At 36.0% G+C, this 24,014-nt stretch overlaps 1 protein-coding gene across 1 annotated transcript in view; it reads left to right on the top strand.

Annotated features, from left to right (window-relative positions):
• Positions 1 to 24,014, top strand: part of DDX10 (DEAD-box helicase 10) — a 155,369-nt gene that overhangs the window by 18,614 nt on the left and 112,741 nt on the right. The window contains exons 10-12 of the mRNA XM_041414685.1: positions 8,135 to 8,236; positions 14,954 to 15,041; positions 20,546 to 20,634. Of these exons, the coding sequence (XP_041270619.1) occupies positions 8,135 to 8,236; positions 14,954 to 15,041; positions 20,546 to 20,634 (279 nt within the window). The remainder of the gene's footprint in view (positions 1 to 8,134; positions 8,237 to 14,953; positions 15,042 to 20,545; positions 20,635 to 24,014) is intronic.

Below are 24,014 nucleotides of genomic sequence, written 5' to 3'. Positions count from 1 at the left end.
TGATGCTGCATTTGTACTGACTGGCACTGTGTTATCTGCTAAAATTTGCTTCCTGATGGAATGGTAGGAATGTTCCTGTGCACTGAACGATTAAGTGGCCAAGGTTATTACCTGCTGACGTGAAGCTGTGCTGTTAGCTGGAATAACAAAATAAATAAGCACATGTATTTTAACTCAGCAGAGTGGACACAGCTGCTGTGGGTAATGGGTTGCTTCTAGTGTAGGCTGGAGGAGTCAACAACCTCCCAAGGCCTTTTGAGATCAGTTTATTTTAAGACTAACTTGATAAGATTGGTGAGCCACAAGAACCAATAATGATTCTTGTCCATTACTTCTTGTGACTAAGACTGGCAAGCAGGGACATTCACCCAATATGACTGAATGAAGGGGACTGTGGTTCTGTGGGGAGAGTAGAACACAGATGGTTCTCTGAACTTGCCAGTAGATATAAGTGGGCTACTTTCCAGACAGAAAAAGGATATTAAATGGTCAGTGGAAAAGAAGATATGAACTGAACCAATTAATCTCTGACTTCATAGCAAAATTTACTGGTAATTTTTTGGGGATGCTGAACTATGGTCTATTCAATGGAGAATAGAAGTGATCTAAAGCAAAACAAAAAAAGGAAGCCAGTTCACATTTTGTTGTTTAAATGCTCTGTGGGATGTCGGACTGTTCAGAATTCATGGGAGGAAGCTCCTTTTCCTGCGTGAATTGAGGACTTAGCAGTGAACACTGGCTGTCTGCTGCATTGCGTCAGCTGTGAATAGTCAAGATACTTTCTGGTCTCCTCTAACTTTTGTTGGGCGGCTTTGGTAGGACTTGCTGTACAGCACAGTTTCAGATTGCAGTGCACACAGATCTCTTGTTAAAGATTTGTTGTTTTAAGCAGAAATGCATATTACAGAAAGAGGCCATTGATCATGTAGATGGGATAGAAATTCCAGTACGCATTTATTTTCTGTGCTCATTTGTCATTTAAAAAACCAGCAAATCTGTATTATGAAAGAAGCCTGACAGTATAGAAGTTATAATAAACGGCAGATAAAACTCTTCCTATTCCTGCCTGGAAAAATACTCTTTTCTTGGTTTGAAGCTTAGATTTCACCAGTCCTCATTATGTCACAAGGCCCAGAAGGTATTATGATTGGAAATAAAATTTTTCGTGAATTGAGCCTGGTGTTGGAGACCTAAAACTGTTACTTTGTTTAAGAAATATGTTTAGAAAGAGTAGCTTATATAGTCAGATTTAATGGTTGAGTTTTAAAACAAAGTATAAATTATTGTATTTCTGTAGAAGCCCTTGGGGGTAGATTTGGATATTAGTTTCTCTTTGTTAAAGGATGGTGTGTGCATGAACATATTTATTTGTTATGTGTATCAGATTGAAACAGATCTGCTCAGAATAAAACTATCTATTCTGATATGTTTTGGATATATTTTTATAGATGTCTTGCACTTTTTTGTATACTGGAGCAGTGTAACACAGACAAATGCCTACATCAATTGAATGCTTTTTCCTTCACTTCTGTAGTTGTTTTAAAAAAATTGAAAACAGTTTCAAATCTGAATATAAATTACATACTAGAAATAGTAGAATTTGACTCTTTTTTCCTAATCCATCTTGTATTAAGCATGATTGTTAGGTTATTAGCTAATAATTCACTGCTTTTCTTTCAGTCTTTGCAGGGGCAAATCTTTGCTAGAGAAACAGGAGTCTGTGCTGCTTTTTGTATTTTGCTCACCAGTTTTTCTGCATGATGAAATTGTCTTGTTCTTGATCCTTTATTGAAACAAAAATTACATGCAAAGATTTAAGGAACATTATTTTTGCAAAATCAAGTTGTCCAGATTATTTCTGTTCTGAGAAGGTTGTGAATGGTGTGTAGTGAATAAATTATTGCCTTACATAGTGAGTAACTTGGCTTCACAGTGGAAGTAATTATTCAGTAGTTTTGTATTTATAGTTTTGCAAGTATGTATGAGAAACAAAGGGTCCATTAGAAGAAGAGTGAAAATATATAATTAGAGTGTATCATCATGCACATGCAGAATCAGGCACATTTATTGGGATTGGTTTTGATGCTGTTCTAAATGCTTAACTTACTGACTTAAGTGTTTTGAGGAGAGCAGTCTCTTACTTGCTTCTGGAAAATCTCTAGCAGATTTGGTCTGGATGAGAATGAGACTGCTGAGCAGTTGATCTGGCATCCCTAGTGCCCAATTTCCTTTCTCTGAAAAGATTTACTGTGGAGAGTTTCTGCAATGCTAAAGTATCCGAAGGTGGCTTGTTGGCTTGGAATGCAATACTTTTGGAAATGGGCTTTGATTTAAGCTCACAAGTTTTGCAATGATACCTTACTTCCTTCTATGTCTTTGGACAGATAAGATGACAGCATATGTTGATGCTGGCCCAGTTAGGCTAAAATTAGTTCTTTAACCTAGTCAGCCTGGTAAAGTTCTATTCAAGTTACAGATTAAAAAAACAAACAAACCCACAAAATACTTGTTTTTGAGTATAGTGGTAAATGTGTGATGTCCAGAGTATAAAAAAAAATATTTTTCCTGCATGTTCATGTGTGGTAAATATCTTCAAAAACATTATCACTTCCTGTATAATGCATTTTCTGTGATGGGAAATACTCCAATTCAGGAAACTGTTATGCAAGTATCTTTATATCTGTGACCCTCCTCCTCCAAATTTTATGATTATCTCATCCTCTGTTTTCTCCTTTGCCAGTTTTTAAAATAGATGATTTTTTCTTGCCAAGCAAAGCAGAAATACTGCCTTTAACTCTGGAAATTTGGCATTAACTTATATCTTCTGAAATACAAACGTTAGGGAAACATGTTGTAATACATCTGTTTGAGACAACCTGTATAACGTTTCCTGTAAAGTCTGCATATCCATGCACCTTATCCTTACAGTTCCCTTTTCATGACTTTTTTCCTACTGGATATTTGCTTTTAGTGCAGAACACTGGTGTCTGATGACCATCGTGAGATGGTTCCCATTCCTGTTTTATTCTGTTATGACCACAACTCATATGTCCCTGAGAATTAAAATGACTGAACTGTATGTTACAATGGTTGTGGCAAGGATGTAGAAGTACTCTGAATTAGTTAGGACAAGCTCAATTCTAGCTGCTTGGCCAGGTGGAATTGATTAATAATCAGTATGTTTTCATTTATTGCCTTTGTGATAATGGTAATGTTTGCTTTAATGCCTAGGGGTATATGCAGCCATTGACTGGATCTGATCAAGGATGGGTTAAGATAGGTTAAAATTAGCCAACAATTGAGTATCTATTTGGCCTGCATGAAAACCATTTTTTTCTCATCCTGTCTTCATTGAACTATTGCCATTCTATTTCTTCATGTTTGATACCAGCTGTTGGCTCAGGGTGATTTTTAGAAGTTTAAGATAGATTCTGTCATGCTGCATAAACTATCCTCTTAATTTAATTGTTTGGGTTTTTTTTGGTTGTTTTTGTTTTTTTTTTTTTTTTTTTAATCAAGTGAAGCTATTTGGCCACGCTTTGTGTTTCTTTGCTAAGGAAATGGTGTTGTGAACATTTTAAAACCATTTTTCTCAACTTGTAATTAGCCACTACCACACTGTTGTAAGTAATTTATCCCACTTCCTTTTTGTCTGCCTTTGGCACTTGCTCTTGATTGTAGGCATCTTTCTTTTTCTCATCTGCAGTCACTGTAAATATAACCCTTTGCTTTACCGCACTAATGATGATTTTCACAGCTTCCTGCTTGTAAGTCGTGATTGAGTTGCAGAGAAGTTGTTTGCCTTTTTCAAACATATTGAAGTCAGTAGACTCTAGAAAACAAAGCAGATATGAACTAGAAGTGATTTTTTTCCCTGAAGACTTTCTGCAAGTAAGATGGAATTTTCCGTGGACTTGGAATAAATCATATACCCTTAGAGACTGTTAAGATCACAGTGCAAAGATGAGTCCCTTCTCCGGTTTCTTGATCACCTTGAAGACATGACAGGATATCATCAATTATTACACAGTCCAAGAAAGTGATTACTTTCAGGTTTTTAATTTACTTTTCTTCAGCAGAGTCAAAGTGCATGCTTATTGGATAATAAATCACCAGAGTAAATTAGCATTTTAGGACAGATATTTGGTTTTGGTGATGATGGACAACTTGGAAGCTGCAGTCGGCAAGAATAGGGAGAACTTCTAATATTGTCTCATCTGCAGAAGTCAGTGCAGTCTTCATCCTGCTGAAGAATTACAGTAACCAAGGTTGTTACTTCATTGCTTTATCATCTGTAAAGGTTTAAACATTTTATCTGTGTGCTGAAAATAATTACAGAGATGTTCCTTTGTTTGCTTTAGTGGAGAACTTTTATTCCTGTAGGATAGTAAGGGTTGTTCTTTTCTCCTGTGTTTTAGGCATTGTAATGGAAACAAATTTTGAGCAGGTCTTACTGTTCTTGTTAGTGTTCATGCCAGTTTTTAGTAGCTTGTCCTTTCCTAAGTTTCCCAGTATGGAAGATTTTAGTGTGAAATACGCAGAAGGAACACTTTGGAAAACTTAAATTTTCCATTGAAGTCTCTCTCCTTGAGATGATCTTCAACACAAATATTTTCTGATTAGCACATTATGAGTTTGGGGTTTTTTTTTGGGAAAGAAGATAATACTTTGCCCAACTAAACCTCCTTTTTTATAGGCTGTGTTTTGCTTTCTTTAACTGAACATTCAGTGAACAGATACAAACCTTCCCAGAGGGTATTTAAGATCCTTTGGTTTTTAGCTTTATCAATTCTGTGATGTTTTAATTTTTGTGTTTAGCTCTGGAGAACAGTGTTGTTATTAAACTATTTGTTTTAATTAAGTCATGATTGTGGTATAAAATGGGCAAAGACTGTTCTTCCTTCATTTCAAATATATTTAAACTATTGGCATTTAAAAGAGAATGTTTCCAAAACATGTATGGGAAAGGATTGCACTTGCATCAGTAGTTACTAGATGTATTTCAGTCCTTTAGAACTTCTGAAGACTTAGCTCTGAGAAATTTTTTTATGTTGCTTTTTTTCCCCCTTAATAGATAGCAAAAGATGAGAAAGTAGAGGTGCTTGAAAACTTCCTCTTTTTCCAGCTCTATGTTTTCATGTGATTGTTTCTTTACTTAGCTGTGGTACTACTTTGTCTACATAAGGGCTTTGCAAGACTTAATGTAAACATTGAAATAGTTGGTATCCATAGATACCAGATATAATGCTTGGCTTTTTTTGGTGAATTACCTATGGAATGTGCCTTTAGGATTTGTACTTTATGAAGCAATTACTGACTCAGCATACAATGAATTTAGCACTAATAATACAAAATCAACTTTTAAGGGTCAGAGTGAAGGTTTATCTGATCGTGCATCCTGTTTCAGAGTGGTCTCGTGGATACTGCTGGAAAGCTATAAAAACAAAACAAGCATAGAATGGTTTTTCCTCTACTGTATCATTGCAGATGTTGGTTTTGTGGCTTGTAGAGAGGATATCTGCACTCTCTGCCCTTTGAGTATTTCTTCTTGATTTATATGACACTGGCTTTTCACAGTGTTTTGCACACTGAATAAAATAGATACGATAAAGAAACAATTTCATAATGCCAGGTCAGGCACTCTGGGGTAAGAAATACCACCAGCAACAAAACTACACAAATCCGTACCTTTAGCTAACTTTAAGAAATCTGAAAACATTATTTGTATGTTTATACAGTGCAATCAAGACTTTTCTTGACAAATGGCAAAGATTGTTAAGAGATGTAACAGACTTTTTGCAGATATCAGATCATTCATGGAGCCCTTGTTGGAGTCCTATCCTTTCAAATCCTCTGCTTTGGAAAGAAAAGCAGAACTGCCTTATTCTGTACTCTTAAATTGGTGAGACTGGTATTGGCAGCAATATTATCTGGCTTCCTGTCTGGGAGATAAAAGAGAATATTTTTGTCCTTCTTTCCAACAGTGCTCTGAGAGCTCACTTTCTTTTGGTGGGTAATTGGCTGTCTTGGTAGTATGATCATCAGTTTTTACAATAAAATACAAAGTCCTCTAAGGTTCAGTGGCTTTCCAGGATTTCATTGCTTGTTCAGGTAGTGGCAGTATCCAACAGGTACCCACCTTGCAGGTACATAATTTATAACTTGGTTGGGGTTGAGGTATATAGAACTTTTGTGAAAGGTGCACTTGGTCCATGTAAGCAAGTTCTTCCTAACCTTAGTTATTGTATAAAGAGTGCAAACATTCCATGGGATGTTTGGTCAGCTGGGACAACATGTTTGGCAAAGATAACAAATTAAGACAAACATATGTATTGCTTTAGAATTCTTTTTTTGAAAGATTGTATAAACTGATATTTTTTGTATTGAGAACATTGTAGGTCTACTAATGAAATGGATTTAAATCATTATAGTTTTTGTACAGTACCAAAGTACTCTTTATCAATCCATGTATAATCAGTAAATTTACATGATGTTGGCATGTAACCAAGAGTCTGCTCCTATATAAATTTTATTTACATGTAAAATTTCAAAATCTAGAAGGTAAAGCTTAAAATTTCATGATGTAAACATTTACTAGACATTTATGGATGATCTTCAGAAGTTGGTATCCAAACCCATCATACATAGCATTGAAGAAAAAAAAAAATCCCAGGCATCCAAGATCATTTTGTTGTGATTTTTCAAATTCATCAAATGAAAGCAGAAAGCTGTAATAAAAGCTGTCAGACTTATTTTAACTGCAGATTTTGTTTCTACTTGCATTGCTTACTGTGCTGTGACAGATAGTGTTTATAGTTTTCAAACAATTCTGCAGTACTGTTTTTGCCAAGTGATAACTATTTATCCTTGAAGAAATGTGTGCTCCCTGTATTCCACTAGAAATGATTTTTATCAGTTATAATGGTATGATTCATGTCTGGTGTGCCTGACAACATCCTTCTGTGCTCCCTGGCCTCCCTAAAGAAGGGATTTTAAAGCTGCTCTACAGAGCAACTTACCAGTCTTGTTTTGCTTTGTCCTACACATTGCTCTCATCAGTTGGTTAGGAGTTGAATTCTGTCCAATTCTGGCATATTTCTGAAATTCAGAATGGAATTTTTTTTTTTTTTTTGTTTGTTTTTTGTTAGGAAGGACTGTGCAGTATTTTCTTATCAATCCGTACTCTTAGGAAGTATTTGTAAACATAAACAAGGAAACAGTGTATATGCTACAATAGATACACTTAGTTGCCTGCAAGCTCATCAGAACTTAAACCCATTGTGTTGTTTGTTTAGTAACGCTGTTGGGTACTTTTTTCTACATGAACGTCCTGAAGTCAGTAAATGTGCCAAAAGCAGGAGCTGATATTTTCTTGCACAAAGAGAAAATGCTCAAGAAGATGCGTTAAGCATAAATGAGCTGATTTTTTAATCTTTGCTAACCATGTATCTTGAGTAATTACCAGCTTTTCTACATTTGATACAGCTGTTAAGTGCACTGAAGAGTGAATGCTAGATACGTTCTTATGGGATGAGTCTGATTGTATCTTTTCTTTTGCTTCTGGATAGTGCTTCTATAAATGAAAGAGCTCCTATTTTTATGCTTTTCTTTCTGTGATGTCACTGTGACCTGTTAGCTTTTACTGAACCTGTAAGAAGGGGTTGTTATTTGAGACGAAGGCATTTACCCTTTTATAACCTTTCCCAGTCTTTAGCTTGCAGGGTATGCAAAGAGAATTAGTTTTTACCAAGCGCTAAACCTCACCTATTGCAAAATGCTGAATGCAAGTAGCTGGATTTTTCTAGTCCTGTAGTCAAAGTACACTTTGATCAAGTGCTGTTTGTTTGCCACTAATACTTCAAACCGAGGGAGGAAAAGATAGGCTGGTCTGAATCCATGTTTTAACCCCAGATGTTTAGAACTCCAGGCGTGTTTTAAAATCAGCTCAAGTAGGGATATTGGCAAGTCACTTAACTGGTTTGCCTCTTCTTTTTCCTTTGTTAAGTGAGAGGTTTTGATTGTTTTTTGGACTGCCTATAAGGAATCAAATGTAAATTCTCACTGGCTGTTGAAAACATCAGCAAAACCGAATTTTTTTATGTTTGCTTGTTTCTTTTTTTTCCCTTTTGATCAGGTACAAAGAAGGTGGTGAAGCTTTGTTGGTATTGCTTCCTTCAGAAGAAAAAGGGATGGTGGAACAGCTGGCACAGAGGAAAGTACCTATCAGTGAAATCAAGTAAGTGGCTAATGGTCTGCCTGTTACTCAACCTTCTTTCTGCAAGAGTAATGTGTGATGAGTCTATGACAATCTTGATAAAGTGCTTTAATTGCCTAAAGCTGGACAAATCAGGGAAATGAATTAGTTTTGATAGTGTTGTAGAAGGAAAAGACCTTGAGAGGTTACCTATTTTATTGCTGTACCCAAAGGCAGGATGAGCTGCACAAATCATTCTTATCAGATGCCAATTAATATATTCACAGCTTCCCAAAGAGACCTCATCCGTACTCAACAGTTACTACCATTAACATTTTTTTCTTCAAGTTTCTGATAAGACTTGTAAGTAATTTAAATGAAATATTTCTTTTGTCTTGTGCCAAGAATATATGGAAAGTGATGTATTCTCTTACTCTCTGCAGCTTCTTTTTATGTAATTGAACATGATAATGCTCTCTTTCTCTTTTGCAGATTAAACAATTACAATTTCTTTAATCTGTCCCTGTATGTTTTTATTGCTGTTATCATTTTTGTTTCTCTTGTCTGTTTTTTCTTTAGTTCTGGTCTATTTCTCCAACTTGTCATGACCTTTCTGAATCAGTTAGTTGCAGGACAGGAAGTAAAGATGATCATTTTACATACTAAAAAGAGGGTTCCAAGGGAAACCTGTAAGGAGCTATGCTGTCTGTACAAATAGAACTGACTTTGAAGAAGTTGCATATAACAATACCAGGTAAAAATAAAAAAAAAACAAACACATTTCCATTTTCTGTTAAATGCAGAGTAATGGATATGTAGAAAACATAAAAACCCTAACTGTAAAAATATTAGAAGAAAAGACAACCACAAAAAAAATGATGGTAGTTTCTTATTTAGCAGCTATAGGTAGGAAGTATTTTATTATTTTCTGAGCCTGTCAGTCTGTTGTTGAATTAAGAGAGAAAAGGGAATGTGGTGGAAATATGGGAGAATTGAAAAGAAGCCAGAAAATGTGATATCAGCCTGACTCCATTTTTAACACTTAAAAAGTTCAGGTCACACCATGCTAAAAATTGTACAGCAGAGAGAAAAGAAATCAGAGAAGGATGACAAGGTAGAAAATATAAGTTTCTGTATGAGTGGATATGAGCAAAGCTAGGCCTGTTTTACTTTGAAAAGCTATGGATTGCATGTGAAGATATAGATATCTAAGCAAAGAAGGGAATTAACTATACCGAATTTCTGTGTAGAACAATTGTTTTTGAGAAGAAATCAAATTAGGATGAAACCTTAGGTGGTTATTTACACCTCACTGCTTAAGCTTCAGGTTTGCTCAAAATTTACAGGTTGACATTTCTTCAGAGAACAGAAAGAATGCATATAGCACTTTCTGGATGTATGGTTTAATTTTATTTTTTAGATATTTTTGTTGTATAGGATATGCCATTTCAAAGGCTCTTCTGAACTGTACTTGTAACTGCTATTTCTGTGTAACAGAGTACACAGTAGCTGGTGAAATAAACCCACCTTTTCTGGTTAAACATGTGTCAAATCATGTAGGATGTGAATGAACTTCAAACATAAACAATTTTTGCTAAAACAGTGAAATAAGGACTAGAATGAAGTCCAACAACTGCTTGATGACAACCCAAACAAAACCTCACCAACTGAATGTGGGTAATACCAGTAAAGGAACTGAAGTCTGACTTTTTTTTTTTCACTTAAGCATCATAGTGTTTTAAAACGATCTCTTGTATAACCACTGCAGTAAATTCTCTCTTTCCCAACTTCAACTTTTTCCTTCTTAAAATGATAGTTATTGAAGTAATTTATCTTTCTTTTATATTCAGTAAATAAATGTCTGATCTCATGCACATTATAAATATTTCCCCTTTCCCATTTCTTTGTCAGCTAAGCTTTTAACTTTGTAAGTAATAGTGTTAATTTTTTGAACAGCTTATCAAAGGAAGTGGTAAAATAATCTCTTTAGGCTGCATTTGTCCATGTAAATAGAAATCCTTGTTTTTGTACAGGGATAATAATACAATTTTAATAGGGCAAATATTTCACACCCAATAAATGCACATTATATTTATAGTCCAAGTTAGGTGGGTCTCTGTAGAGATGTTAATGGCTGCATCTCTTAACATATTGTTCTTAATCTGATGTTACTTAGATGGAAAACTCTGCTTCTTTCTTTTCTTTTTTTTTTTTTTTTTTTTAATAATACTCCAGAAATTCATTCTTGTACCAAGCCACCAGGACATACGTATTATAAATACATTTAAGAAATATTCGTAATTGGAATCATTATTAGAAAAGTCAAGGGTTTTGATTGATAACATATTTTAACAGCCTGCCCCAAGATCCAGTTTTTCAATCTGCAAAATAAACTTTAATAGAATTTATAATATCATAATGAAGGGGAATACTTTCCCTTAGAATTGTCTGCCTAGTGTGTTATGATTTAAAAGATGTGGCATTGTCCTTGTAAAAGGCTAACTGAAATCCTTAAAAAGTTATTCTTGTAATTACTTGTGGATTGCAAACCAATTTAATTCCAAAAGTTTTTAACTACAGATTTTCTCATGCTGTTTACTTCCAGCCAGTTTCCCAATTAATACAACTCCAGTGTGTTTTTTCAGTTTATAAATTGGTTAAGAAGTTGCATGAACCCATGGATCATGTTCCAGGTCTTGTGGTGAAGTCTTCTCCTGTTGTTTGTGCTTATTCACCTAATTATAGATTCTTAAGAATTCTAACTTGGTAATTAGAAGATAATGAGCATTGCTCACTGCCAACAGAGTTTAACTGTTGAAGTTTCAGAAATTCGTTCTGAAAGCTTTTTTTCTAAAGCCTGTTTCTAAAACGTTGTACATTCAGGTGTTTGTTTGGCTGTTCTTATTAACCTATTGTCTGGTACAGTGGTTGTAAGAATGCTGTTACTTTTCTTATTTTGTATTTTTTGATTTGCATACTATTTTTGATCTTGTTCTATTTAATATAGACAGACCTTTTAAAACAGTTCCATAATTTGAAAGTAGAGAAGGGAAGAACTTTCCTTGATACCTCTTCAAAGGACTGGGGTTTAGGCTCTTTCCTTAATTTTCAGTTTTAGATCTAAGCTGCCAGGAGAGGTTTTCAGTAAACTAGTTCCTTGTAATTAACACAAGCTGCCAATTTATAGGTAGTGCTTTTAACAGTACGTAACTTCTTCATTGTTCAAAAAGAGCAAGAGAAAGTGCAAAATATGCAATAATAAATACAATATCTTAGAGCATTTAAGTATGGCAAAATGGTACTCTGAAAGTATTAAATGGTTTGTACATTTTTTAAAGGAGTCTATAATCTCAAAGTTTTCCATGCAAGCTCTAAACTTAAATTATTTTTGATAGTATTTTGAGGTTACTTTGTTGCCTTCGACTTTGTTGGGTGAAAAGATAAGAGCTGCTTCCTCAGGGGTTACCATAACAGATTTTATGTCTAGAAAATTTTACCAAAGGATGTGCAAGTATATAGATACCCATGATGTAGTATTGCTTTCTTTAATTTTATGGCAAAAAAGGCGTTTTCTGTGGAAAACAGCAATAACAACAACAAAACACCTTTTTTCCCTTCTGTTTTCTTTCTCACAGTGGATAATATTTGGATGTGTATTCCACACATTGGTAGTATTAATATAGGGGATCTGTTAAAACTCACTGCCTCCCAGTTTCCATAGTTACTGTAAGACAATATGCCCTGGTGTCACTATTCTGTGTGGTTCTACACCTCTGTGTGATCTGCTGGGTGAGCCTTCCTTAGGTGCCAGTCCTTCCCCCTCCCTCCAGCCTTCAGGTTGTCTGGTGTAACCGCATTCCACACTGAGAGCACAGAGCAAAACCTGCTGCTGCTGCTTGGAAGCTGCGTGGAAATCTGGAAACTGTTTTGCTGCATCAGTGCAGCAGGGTCTTTTAGGTGGTTGCTGATCTTTTTTCCTTAAAATCTGTTTTGGAGAAGAGTGGGGAAAGGACAATGCCTAGTTAAAACAGTGCTTGTATCCTGGTATATAAACCAGGGAAAATGAGAGGAAATCAAAGTGTGTATCAACCAGAAAATTTGGAGATTGCTGTCTGATCAATACATAAGGCCAGGCAAGCTGGGCTCACGTTTACATCATGGCACAGTAAAGTATGGCCATTTATGCAACTGGTAGGGAAACTGTAGCTTCAGAAAGTTGTACTGCTCCTTAAAGGTAAGAGATGTGATCACAGAGTAAGAAATAACCAGCCTACTTAAAATGGCAGACAATGTTATAAAATCCCCTTCTAGCCTTTGCATAGTTGGTTTTAGCTCATTGGTTCTTAGCCATTTAGGCAAGCTTATGAATTATAACTAATTTCAGTGTTTAGCATTTAGGTTTGCTTTTCCTAAGTCACATGTATACAATTTATTTTATAGAGTTTTATTTGTTCAGAAAGAAATAACACAAACTCATTAAAGCCAAAATCCAATTTAACAGTGGCCAGCTTTCTCATTTTTTGAATCTGAGCATGACAGGAAGATGATAGTGGATGACTGTGATGATACAGTGTTGGAGAAGAGAGAATTCAGTACTGCTTCTTTTTTTATGGTAGTCTGTGCTGCAAATTTGCTCATTTGTTAACAAACACATAAACTCAAAATGTGCCTGGGGTACCATGTTCTTAGTTGACATTGCTTAGATTTATACTACATTATCTAGCCATTCTTTTAAATGTGAAGTGTCGTGTTGTTTTCGGGGGTTTTGTCTTTTTCAAACACTTTTCTTGCAAATTTCAAATTGCTCAAAATTTAGATGCAGTCTACAAAATGTGGCTGTATTTTGTCTCGAATTGTTGTCTGTTATGCTTGGAGCCTCAATGACACATAGTCTCTTATGAATAATGAATCATACTCCTACAATAATCAAGTCATAGAAAATAATGAGTAATAGCATGTCCAGGTGAAAATCGGAACTTCATAAGCATTTTGAGTTTGACAGTGGCAGCAGGGAGTAGTTGGCAGTCTCAGCTACTCTTTGAGAAGTGCTCCAAGGCCATTGTTTCATTACTTAAAGATTTCACATAGAACATGTTTCCGTATTTTATGAGAATGTACAACTGTCAGACTTTCCTCATACCAAATAAGGCATCTACTGTTTCTTTCCCATTCTTAAAACCTGCTAATGCTGCTATGGAGGATAATCAAATTGATTAATCATATTTTCCTTCTGACTAAGCTGTGTTAGCTGTTGTGATTTTGCTTATTTTCTTTAGGTCCTTACAGATTAGGTTTTTTTTGGTATCAAGAAAAAGTTAATTGTTTAACTTCCTTTTTGCCCCCTTTGAATATGAGCACTGTATTTACATGGCCTTTTTGACAGGATTTTTTTTTTTCCTTCATCTCGATGTGGTGTTAAGATTAGATACAACTGTGACTCCAAGTGCTTTTACTTTCTCTAGTTGCTAGGGAGCAAATTTCTTTTGACCCATCTGATTTATTGGAGCACTTGGTCTCCCATGATTTGTGATTCTGGTGTGAGCTTGCACTTTGCTGTAGCTGTTGTTATCTGACTGATTGCAGCTGCCACTTGGAGTGAAGACAAGGAAAAAAGGCACTGGCTAATTTTAGGGCTTTGAGGTCATCTCTTAATAGCTTTCCCATAACTTAGCAACAATCCAACGCTTTTCTGGATTGTCTCACTACTGGTGTTCATATTAATTTTTTTATAACTCATGCTATCCCTTCTTTACTTTTTGTAAAGTATTTCAGAGATTTGTTGATCAGTTTTTCCCCCACTCAATTTTTATGCTTATTTTTTTTCTGTCTTATGTTTTTAAATTTTTACAGCCAGTTATGTGTTGTCTGGAAACTGAAACTCATGTTTTTTGGCCTTTCACTAAAACTGTAGCTAATAGTACTTGTGTACACTGTAGTTTTCCCCTGGCTGTATCTGAATACAGTGAAGAAATTGAAATTGGAAGGGAATGAAGCTTGATATCTGTTTTTATATTTAGTAAGAATAGCCTCCCACCATGTTTGCTAGGTTTTATGGTACACTGGGGTGGCAGTAGCAGCTCAAAAGTAGATGAGATTTGGGTAAATAAATCTGCAGTAATGTAGGTATCACTGGAATAAGTTTAAAAATTCAGAATCTGGGAGAGGACCAGATAACATTTTAGTAGGTTTAATGGCAATTTCTGCAGTGCAGTCAATATTCTTTATTTACTTGAGAAGCTCTTAAATCTGTTTAATCTCACTGTCCTTTATTATTGCTCACCTGGCTATTTTTTCTATGAAGTACTTCAATTTCAGTATTCCTGGCACAATTAATCTTATTTAAGCTTTTAAAAATGCTGACAATTTCCTTATGAAGTCTTTTATTTCAGTATAAAATAGTACTATAATTGATTATGCTGTTACTGTATTTTTGCAGTATTTTTATAAAATCAAGAAGTTCTTTTCTGCTGATTTCTGCTTTGCTTTGGAATAAGTTTCACCACCTTCCTTGAAAAGTGTCTGAATAAAACAGCTGCCATTTGTCTTTTCTGCATTATTTGTTTGAGGAGTGTAATCTTCATCCTTAATATGGTTCCATTCTGTGCTATTTCAATAGTAATAGCTCTGTGCATGTTAAAACAATGCAAAAGATGTGAAGATGCTCCTGAGATCCTAATGGGTGCTTATTTTGGAATGTTCTAATAATTAAAGCTTGGGTTTTTTTTTAATTTTTTTTTTTTTTTTTTTTTTTTTAATTAGAATTAATCCTGAAAAACTTACAGACATTCAGAAGAGGCTGCAAGCATTCTTAGCTCAAGATCAGGAGTTAAAAGAGAAAGCTCAAAGGGTACGTCGTCTTCTACAATGTGTTGGTTGAATAGAACGGCAGTTTGAATAACTGACCTGCTCAGACATGCCCTAGAAGCAGTGTTTGGCACTGAAGAGCCACAAGAGATAACTGAGCACTTGTATTAGGAGAGAAGCATAAATTAGAGAGAACCAGAGTCTTCTGAGTGATGTCCAGTGACAGAAGAGGAGGCAACAGGCACAAATATCTGTGCAAAAAGCTCCATTTAAACCCAGAAGAAGTCTTTCTCATGAGAGTGGTTGAACTCTGGAGCAGCAAGGCTGTGCAGTCTCCAGGTGCTGGTATTAAAAACTGGGTTTCTTCCTCAGCAGCCTGCCCTAGCTGACCTTGGTTTGAACAGTGCTTGCACTAGATGGTCTCTGAAGTTTCTTCTTGACTTCAGCTACTTTGAGTTTCTTGGAAAGCTGGTACAAAAAAAGTCAAAATAATGCTAATAATAAAAAGGTGACTTAAAAATAGCAGATCACATTACTTGACTTGAAAAGTTAAAAATATGAAACCACGTAAGCCTCAACATGCCCCCCCTTGATCAATTTTTATTTTCATATATCCTGAATGTCTGTGACAATTTGTCCTTTCTCAGGGTAAAATCCAATGCATTGAATAAAGCATTTTAGCTTTTGTTTGAATTTGAATGATCAGCAAAAGAGCTTAGAATAGCTCTTCTGGGTGAGATGGAGAATTATGTGAATGGGTTTATGAATGGGATTTCTTTGCTGTGCTTGTTAACGCTGGGAGACTTCATGGACAGACAATATGTGCATTTCACCATGTGTTTATCATGTTTGGGGAAGGTAGGGACCCTTCAAACAACTAAGTAGGTTCCTGGATGAGAATGAGATTGGTTGTGAAAGATACTTTCCATGAAAGGTAGCCTGTGAAACATTTTTGGAAATTGCACTGCCTCTTGCTATCACTGAACGTTTGCTGCCTTTTCCCTGGTTTTATAATTTTTTTAGGCCATGAACTCTTTGGAATGGAGCTTGCTACTTTTTTTATTGAAGCACTGCACAGTGTTGGCTTTCTGAGGCTGGTTGGTTTGTTGGGGTTTTGTTTTGTTTTTGTTTTTGAACTGTGTATATCAGTAGCCTGTGAATTCCATAGTCGTATCAAGTCTCTTCAAAACTATGCAAAATCAAAAGCTGAAGTTGAGATGTAGGAAAATCACAGTTGGAAGAATAATAGGCAAATCTTTCATGTCACTTTTTCTTATATATATAGGTCAAATTAAAAGATATCACCAAAGGCCACATGGTGAGAAATCCCAAAATGCCAAAGCCTGAGAAATACATGATTGCAGAGATTCTGGATTAGTGTTAATAACTTTTTATTTGTATGAGCTAGTGTGGGCATTAATGACACTTGAAGGGTATACTGGTACACCTGAGTGGTAGGGTAAAATGAGAAGAGGATTGTGAAAACTTAGAAAAACCAAGAGCTTTAAGCTTTCTGTTGAACTGGGATGTAAGATGAATCAAGTTGAAATATTTAAAACTCTTGAGATTCATCTCACCTAGCTATAGGTGTCCTCTGCGAGTTACTCTGCCTGAACTTTATTTTATAGCTGATAGGGTGGAATAAGCACTTCTACAATGCCTCTTGGCACAGATACCTTAAAATCCCTTTGGGACGGATGGATGGATGAATGGTGGTTTCTTTGTGCTGCAGAGGTAAGCCATGTGATGTGACCTATCTTGGAGGCCTGCAGCAGGGACACTTAGTGAGTCAAAGGAATGCCATTCTTACTTTCCTAAACAAGGAGATTTAAATCAAAGTGCCTGAGGAGCTCAGTGGGAACTTTGTGAGTAAAATGTGTAAGGCAATGTTCCAAGGGAATGCTTTTAAAAACTATTTTTGTCTTTAGGTATTCCAGGTTTTTGTAGTGCATAAAGCATTACTTGAAGCAGTGTGGAATGTCAGTGTAAGCTTCATCCTGGCACTGCACAAACCAGAGGCACTGGTGTCACGTTCACCTCCAGCTGCCACGGGCAGTTGCAGTTACACCAATTTATGTCAGAAGTGACAGAGCAGCTGGCTGGGGGAGGATGAGAGTAGGAGTAATCCAGCATCATCTTACTTGGAATGAAAACACCAACAAACCTCTTGTTTCTGCCTTTGGCTTTTTAATGTCTCTTAAAAGGCAGAGAAGGATCATTCTGAAATGAGCAGAGGAATGATAAAATTTCAAAATAGCCCAAGAATAAAATCAAACATGGACTGTCTGTCAGTATTGCAGATACAAACTTAAATTAGTTTTGAAAAATTTTAATTGCCATATAATTACCCTTTGAGGCCATTTTTGATGCAGTTTTTAATTTATGGATAGCAGAGAAGTGTCATTCTTGCAGGCAAGCTGTAAATACATTCCATTTTTTAAAAACTTGAAGTATGAACAAATAATTTATCACAGAAGTGTCCCTCCTTAATAAGGTTTAACTATGTTCAGACATACTATGCAAATGTGCCCAAGTAGTCTTAGATGTCAATGTGAATAAAACAATAAAATGGATGCAATGTTGTCTAGCCTGTCTGTTGCAAGCTGCCAAATTCTTGACATTTGTAGTGTAAGAAATAAATTCCCAACTTGAATGGATGAGATAGCAGGGAAACAGTACAGCTGTGCATAGAAGTTTGGATAGGTTGGTAGTCTACCGTCATGTGTTGAGGGTATGAGGCCAAAGTTGTATCCTCTAAGCTTGTTGATTTACTTCAAGGTGCCTTTACTTTTTTTTCAAAATAGAAAGTTCTTGATTACTAATTGCTTCAACAAACTTCACGGTTCATTTAGTAGGACACAGCTCCTCTGCTATTGCTTGGAAAGACAGTTTGAATCAGATCGGGGCTCCTTTGAAACCTTTGCAGTTCTTCTCATGGACCGATGCTGTCTTTTGGCATTTCTTGTAATTTTAATATTTAATATGTCAGTTCAGCCAGTTCTGGAAAACAGTTTAAAAAAAATAATCTTTTTTTTTTTCTTGCTAGTTTGAATGTTACTGTGGTACCGAAGCAATGTCTGTCCATTAAATTCTTCATCATACCCAGAGAGATGTGCAGGGCGTTACAGCCTGTAGTTCCAGCCACACCCTATTACTTTTGAGTTACTGTTAAAACAGCACATCAGTTGAATTGTGTGCATTTTAATACTTACAGCAGTTATCCAGGAAATAGATCAGTAAATCAAAATTTAGAGGTAGTAAATTACTAGAACATGGTACTTTTCCCTTATGTATTTCCAGTACTTGTACAATAATCTCTGCTGCTTTTGGAGACCTGTAGCTACTATTGCAATAGAACTGTAAATGTTAGTGATGCCCAACCATAACATCTTCCATAGAAATTACTGCATATAATATTTTTGCAATTTTCGGTTATTTAAAAAAAGCCTTGAAAGTCATATCAAATAGCAGATATGGCAGGGGACAACAGCAATTGTAAAATAGCAGGGAAAAAATTCAGACTGACTAAACTTGTGTTTAGTCAGCTCCAGTGTGTATGTGCAGGCTGAGGAAGTCTCAGGATAACCGCATAATATCCAACTGAGATGACAGAATTTTATACAGAGGTTGAAGTCAACACACTGAAATAAAATAAAAAAAATCAGAGTAAATAGCTTTGTTTCTCTTCTTGTAAAGTAGAACAACTCTTCTATGCATTTATTTGGTCTTTCATTCTTAGTTACTGTAGGGCTTGAAAAGCATGCAAAAATGTGTTCTTTCTGCCCTGTAGAGTTTGTTAATTTCTAGACCATGTGTACCAAATATATGCTAGTAAGGTAAGTGGATGGCTTTATCAGTTATCCAATAGACATAATGAGATTTCAATTTTCAAGGAGTGACTCATGTAAATATTCAGATCTGCAAATCTTTTCAGGATTCACAGGAAGGATACTTCTTTTTTAATCTACTTTTTTTTTCATCTGTCACTGCAGAGAAAAAAGAGGCCTTCACTGATTTTTGTCACTTGCTAGACAACAGTAGATTAATGAGATCTGTCAAATTTGAAGCCTTTTCCTAAACATTCTAATTACCTTTGTAAAATGATTAATAATTCAATGTGAGTGAAGAAGTGTTTGATGTAAGTATTTCACATCTCAATCTTGGTAGCAGCTGAATTGAGCTCACACTTTCTACAGCTAAAATTAATTGAAAGGCATAATCAGGAAGGAAACTTTACCCAAAAAACCCTCAGCATCAGGAAAAACAAGCAAATGAAAATTTAGTTTTATAATGAATTAATGGGCAGCTTTCACATTACATTTCTAAGCTCTACATACCTTACAATCAATAGTTTTTATTTCTGCTTGCTCAGGAGAAAAGAATGAGTTTATGACATTGCTTAGCTTACTACCTTATCTTTCATTTTACTTTTTGAAGTGTTTTTTCTCTTACAAGCATTTAAAGAATCCCCATAAGACATCAATGCTCCTGACTGTTTGGTGTTTGCTCCACTATCTGAGCTTAACAAGAAACAGATTTTTTTTAAATTCCACATGAATTATTAATACAGTAGTTTTCTCCAGTAGGTGCCTGTACATAACAGAACAAGGGTGTGATTATAGGATGCTTGAATGTAACTCTGTGAGCTTAACTTGCTGTTGTTATTAGTGTTTGATGATTTAAGCCTCATGGTAGGAGTTCTGGCATGTGTTAGAAATAAGGTTATGAACAACAGAAATCCAAGGATCTTTTTTGATACTTGAAATATTTCAGTATTTATGCTGCTGCTGCTAGGTAGAACTAGACTATGTAAAAGAAGCATGAGAAGAATGCTTCCTTTTGGGAGGGACGACAGGCAAATGCAATACAAGATTAAGTTATTCTCTTATGCAGTGCGTCGGGTTTTTTTGGAGAAAGTCTGTGATTAATTGATACTTCTGCCTTGGACTGCTCTTAGTAGGTGTTGTATAGTGAATTTGTCTTGGGCAGGTGAGTTGCATTCATTGACTGTGTGCATGTGATGAGCTGATGGTAAATGTAAGGTAATATGAATCATCTTAGACCACTGTGAAGTGCAGCTATATTGAGTTAAATAACTTCCTGCTCATGGCTAAGATTAAGTCAGGACAGCTCCTATTGATAGCAACAAAGTCTGTTTGAAGTTCCACATAATTTAGATGTCCGAATAGCATAACAACATTCAGAAAAGTTAGGAGAAAAAAATCAAGTGGATCAGTGATGTTTCCTTCTGACTAATCTGTCATATTTTCTTTCTAGGAAAATATAACATGATGTACTGTTGGGAAATTCAGTCAATTCAACCAATGTGAATGTAATGAAATATTTGAGTACTTGAAGTTGCTTCAGTTCTGTAGTCATGATAAATTTTGTCTGATGAGTACTTTAAAATTTCAGTCTGAAATCGATGTTAGACTATCTAATAGTGAAATTCTATTTTGTGTTTAGAGCAACAATATGATGTTTGTTTCTTGTGTTGGTAATTGAATGGTGTCTTTTTTTTGTTGAATACTTCCATTTTTCTTTCAGTGTTTTGTATCCTACTTGCGTTCAGTTTACTTAATGAAGAACAAGGAAGTATTTGATGTTTTCAAGTTGCCTCTAGCAGAATATGCTCTGTAAGTATGGTCAACTTAAAATATGAAAGCTGTATAGTGAGACGTTTTGCAGTCTTTAAATAGCTGTTTTTGATTGTGTTAACACACAGAATTTGACTTCTAGTCTTCTAGTGTATTTAGTTTCATATTCATGCTGAGATTTTGCATATTTTCAAGAGCATTCTAAATGGAAATTATGTGTAAAAGCAATATATGCTGTACAGAGAAATAACTTAGGGCAGAAGGTACATTTGCTATATACACTAGAAGACATAACTTCTGAAGTAAAAGGATAGAGAATAATGTTTTGGCGTTTTTTCCCTCCCCAGATTTGCCCTTCAGCCTCATAGCTAAATACCAGTCTGTAAAGTGTACTATTTAAAAAGAAATTGGAGGTATATAAAGACTACGTATTGCAGTCTCATTTTGAGTATGATTTGGACATTTCTTGTTGGCCATCAATTACTTTTCATAAGATTCAGTGCGTTTGGTAAAGATGAAGCATCTGCACTAGACTGAGTAGCATCTATTTTGCTATGTCTATTTTTGTACATGTATGTGAATCATTCCATATTTTGTATGGGAGGGAAATTAATTTTGACAGGTTGACTGTACAGATGACAGCCCCTTGAAGTTGTTTTAAGATGTGAAGTTTTTGAAATCTCATGGGTGCACAGGGTAGTCGTAAGGGAGTAGCAAGGTGTTCAAAGGTTCACAGTAAATTAATTTGATATGTGTGGAATTTCATACAGAGAAGGCTAATTTGCTAGCACGTGGTATAATGAACTAAAGTGTGACAAATTACTAGACTCTGGAACACCTGGTCTTTCTGTGCTGTGCTGCTATTAATGTGATTTTGCTTTTTAAGATACATAAGCCTATTATAAAAGATGCTTTTTAACTTCATGGACTGAGACATTTTGAAAAAGGAGAACTAGCATAAGCTCAAAATTTTTTTCTACATGCAATGCCTGACCCTTCTCTTGTGTGGTTTCTCAGAATCTTTAAAATCTGTTGTAGGTCTTACTGTGCTATGAATGTAAGGAATAGTGGCAGAAAATTAGGGCTAAAGGGATAACCACACAGATTCAGCCAGTGTTAGAAACAGACTAGCAGATGGTGGTAATGCTGAATTTTCAGAATCCCAGTGCCTCTTTCTGGATTTCAGCATGGTGTGTGCCCTCTAGTATCTGTAGACAGAGTAGTCTACAGTTCTATTCTTCTCAGGTCTGTGTGCCTGGATTTGGACCTTCCTGAAAATAATTCTGAGTCTCAGCTTTGGAAAGCTACTAATGTCGTTCCTGTAATAAAATGCAGGAAACCAGTCAGTTGTTTGGAGAGAGTAGGAGAGGTTTAGTCAAGGCTGTGAAATATGTGGCAGTATAATCAAAAAGTCAGAAGATAATAAATCTGGGAGATAATTTGGAGATTCTGTTCTGGTTTGTTGGAACTCTTCTTCCCCACTCTCCAGACTGCTAGTCTAACTAAAATACACCCTGCAGTTCAGTGCACAGCCACTGATACATGGATCAGTCATCTTCATTTATATGAAAGTCCCTCAAAGTCTGGTATGTTTGAATTTCACATCCAGAATCGACCTTGGTTTCCATTCTGCATGCAAACTTACAGCAAAACCTGAAATGAGAATCCTTTCTTCCCTTTACCTTTTATGTGCATTTTCTGTAAAGTACTTCAGCCTTTCAATGGAGATTTACTGCTAGCTTGATAGATGTTGCTCCACTAAAAATCCTGCAGAGAAAATAGGCTGCTTAATGCCCCTGTCAGGTTTGCATTGCAGGCTGTTGCCCACATTCCCTGTTGCTCTCCTGCTTTGCATGTCTGTGCACCGAGATTCTCTTAAGCTCTGTTGATTGAGTCTGCAGAAAAGCAAGTATTTTTCATTTTTATATGTTATATAAGATCATATATATATATATATATATATATATATATATATATATGATATATAAAACAAATATATAAAAAATGTATGCGTACACACACACACATATATTCTAGCAATTGATCACCTTTAAGCTATGGTACATTACTATTCTCTCCAGTATTCTCTCATTATAAATTGCTATCAGGAATAATTTGCTGGAGGAAGACTTGTGTAGGCCTTGTGTTAACATAGGCAGCCTTTAATTCTGATGAAGGAGAAGCTCAACGCTTGCATTAAAAAGAGAAATCTGTCTTTTGATTGCAAAGGACAGCTTTGAAAGCGTAAGAAAATGTAAACAAGCAACAGGGTGAAAAGGAATAATTATGTAGTCTGGTCTCCTGGAGAGGAGGCAGTGTTTTGAAATATTTTCTTTCTCAGGCACTTTATGTTGCTAGCTGTTAACACACATATATCTATACACTGTTTTCCAGGGGCAGATCTTAACATGTGAGTGTCCTGGATGGACAGGTTAGTCACAGTTCTAAGGGGCTGCCAGGGAAGGTAATTTCGTTTGTGACTGTCATCATGTCTTTCAGGAGAAATGCAGCTTATATTCCTGCTTCTCCCTGTATTGGTACATAGAGAATAAATAAAACAAGCTGAAGCCAAGTTATTGGGAAAATGTCAGATACACACTCCTTAGTATCCAGATAGTTCTGCAAGTATTGCTTGCAGATCAGTATTGAAAAGCAGTAGGTAGCTGCAGGTGCTGTCAGAACTGAAATGGGTGATAGCAGAGTACATGATCCATCTGTCCACATCTGTCTGTCCTTTCACTAACCAGGGAAAGCACCCACTGCACTCTCATCACCACCCCTGGCATGACCCTTACTGCATGGTCAGGGCAGAAGGTTTTATTTTGCTCAGGGCTGTCTGTCTTGTCCTCAGGCAGTGCCCATTGCAGTCTTTGCATGTCTTGTTGTTTCTTGGCCTTCCTTCTGGCTGTCCTTATACTTACTTTTCTACATGCTAATCTCCTAACTAAAAAGATAACTCCTAATTACTTTTCCCCTGTTGTTTCCAGTCTTCATGCACCTGTAACTAGACTTACTATTTCTCATGGTGTTACCTGGTTAATGTCAGCCTTGTGTGCTATTGCTCATACAGACCCCAGCATTCCCTCCAGTCATTTGCAGAGTTTGGGTGTTCCTCATTGAGCTCCCCCTCAGACACCTGAGATCCAGCTGTCCCTTCCTGAGCTTCTGTAACTACTTCTGTAAACTTTTGCCTACAGCTTTCAAAGAAGCTGCAGTCTCCTCTCTCAAAGTCCAGGGTCATTATCCTCTTAGTCATCATCCTCATTTCTTCTAGGATCTGGAGCTATCTTTGCTCATTCTGCAGCCAAGCAGGCTATTGACCTTCACTCACCTTGGAAGTGAATGTACTTGCATATGCATGAGTAGCAGTTCCAGTAGGGTGCCTATCAGAAGTGGCTAAGCCAGCTAACTTGGAGAAA

Source organism: Onychostruthus taczanowskii, unplaced genomic scaffold (genome assembly GCF_017590055.1).
Source record: "Onychostruthus taczanowskii isolate IOZ18803 unplaced genomic scaffold, ASM1759005v1 scaffold105, whole genome shotgun sequence".
Classification (NCBI taxonomy): domain Eukaryota; kingdom Metazoa; phylum Chordata; class Aves; order Passeriformes; family Passeridae; genus Onychostruthus; species Onychostruthus taczanowskii.
The sequence above is the reverse complement of the archived record's forward strand: the minus strand, read 5'-3'. Positions and strand labels throughout refer to the sequence as shown.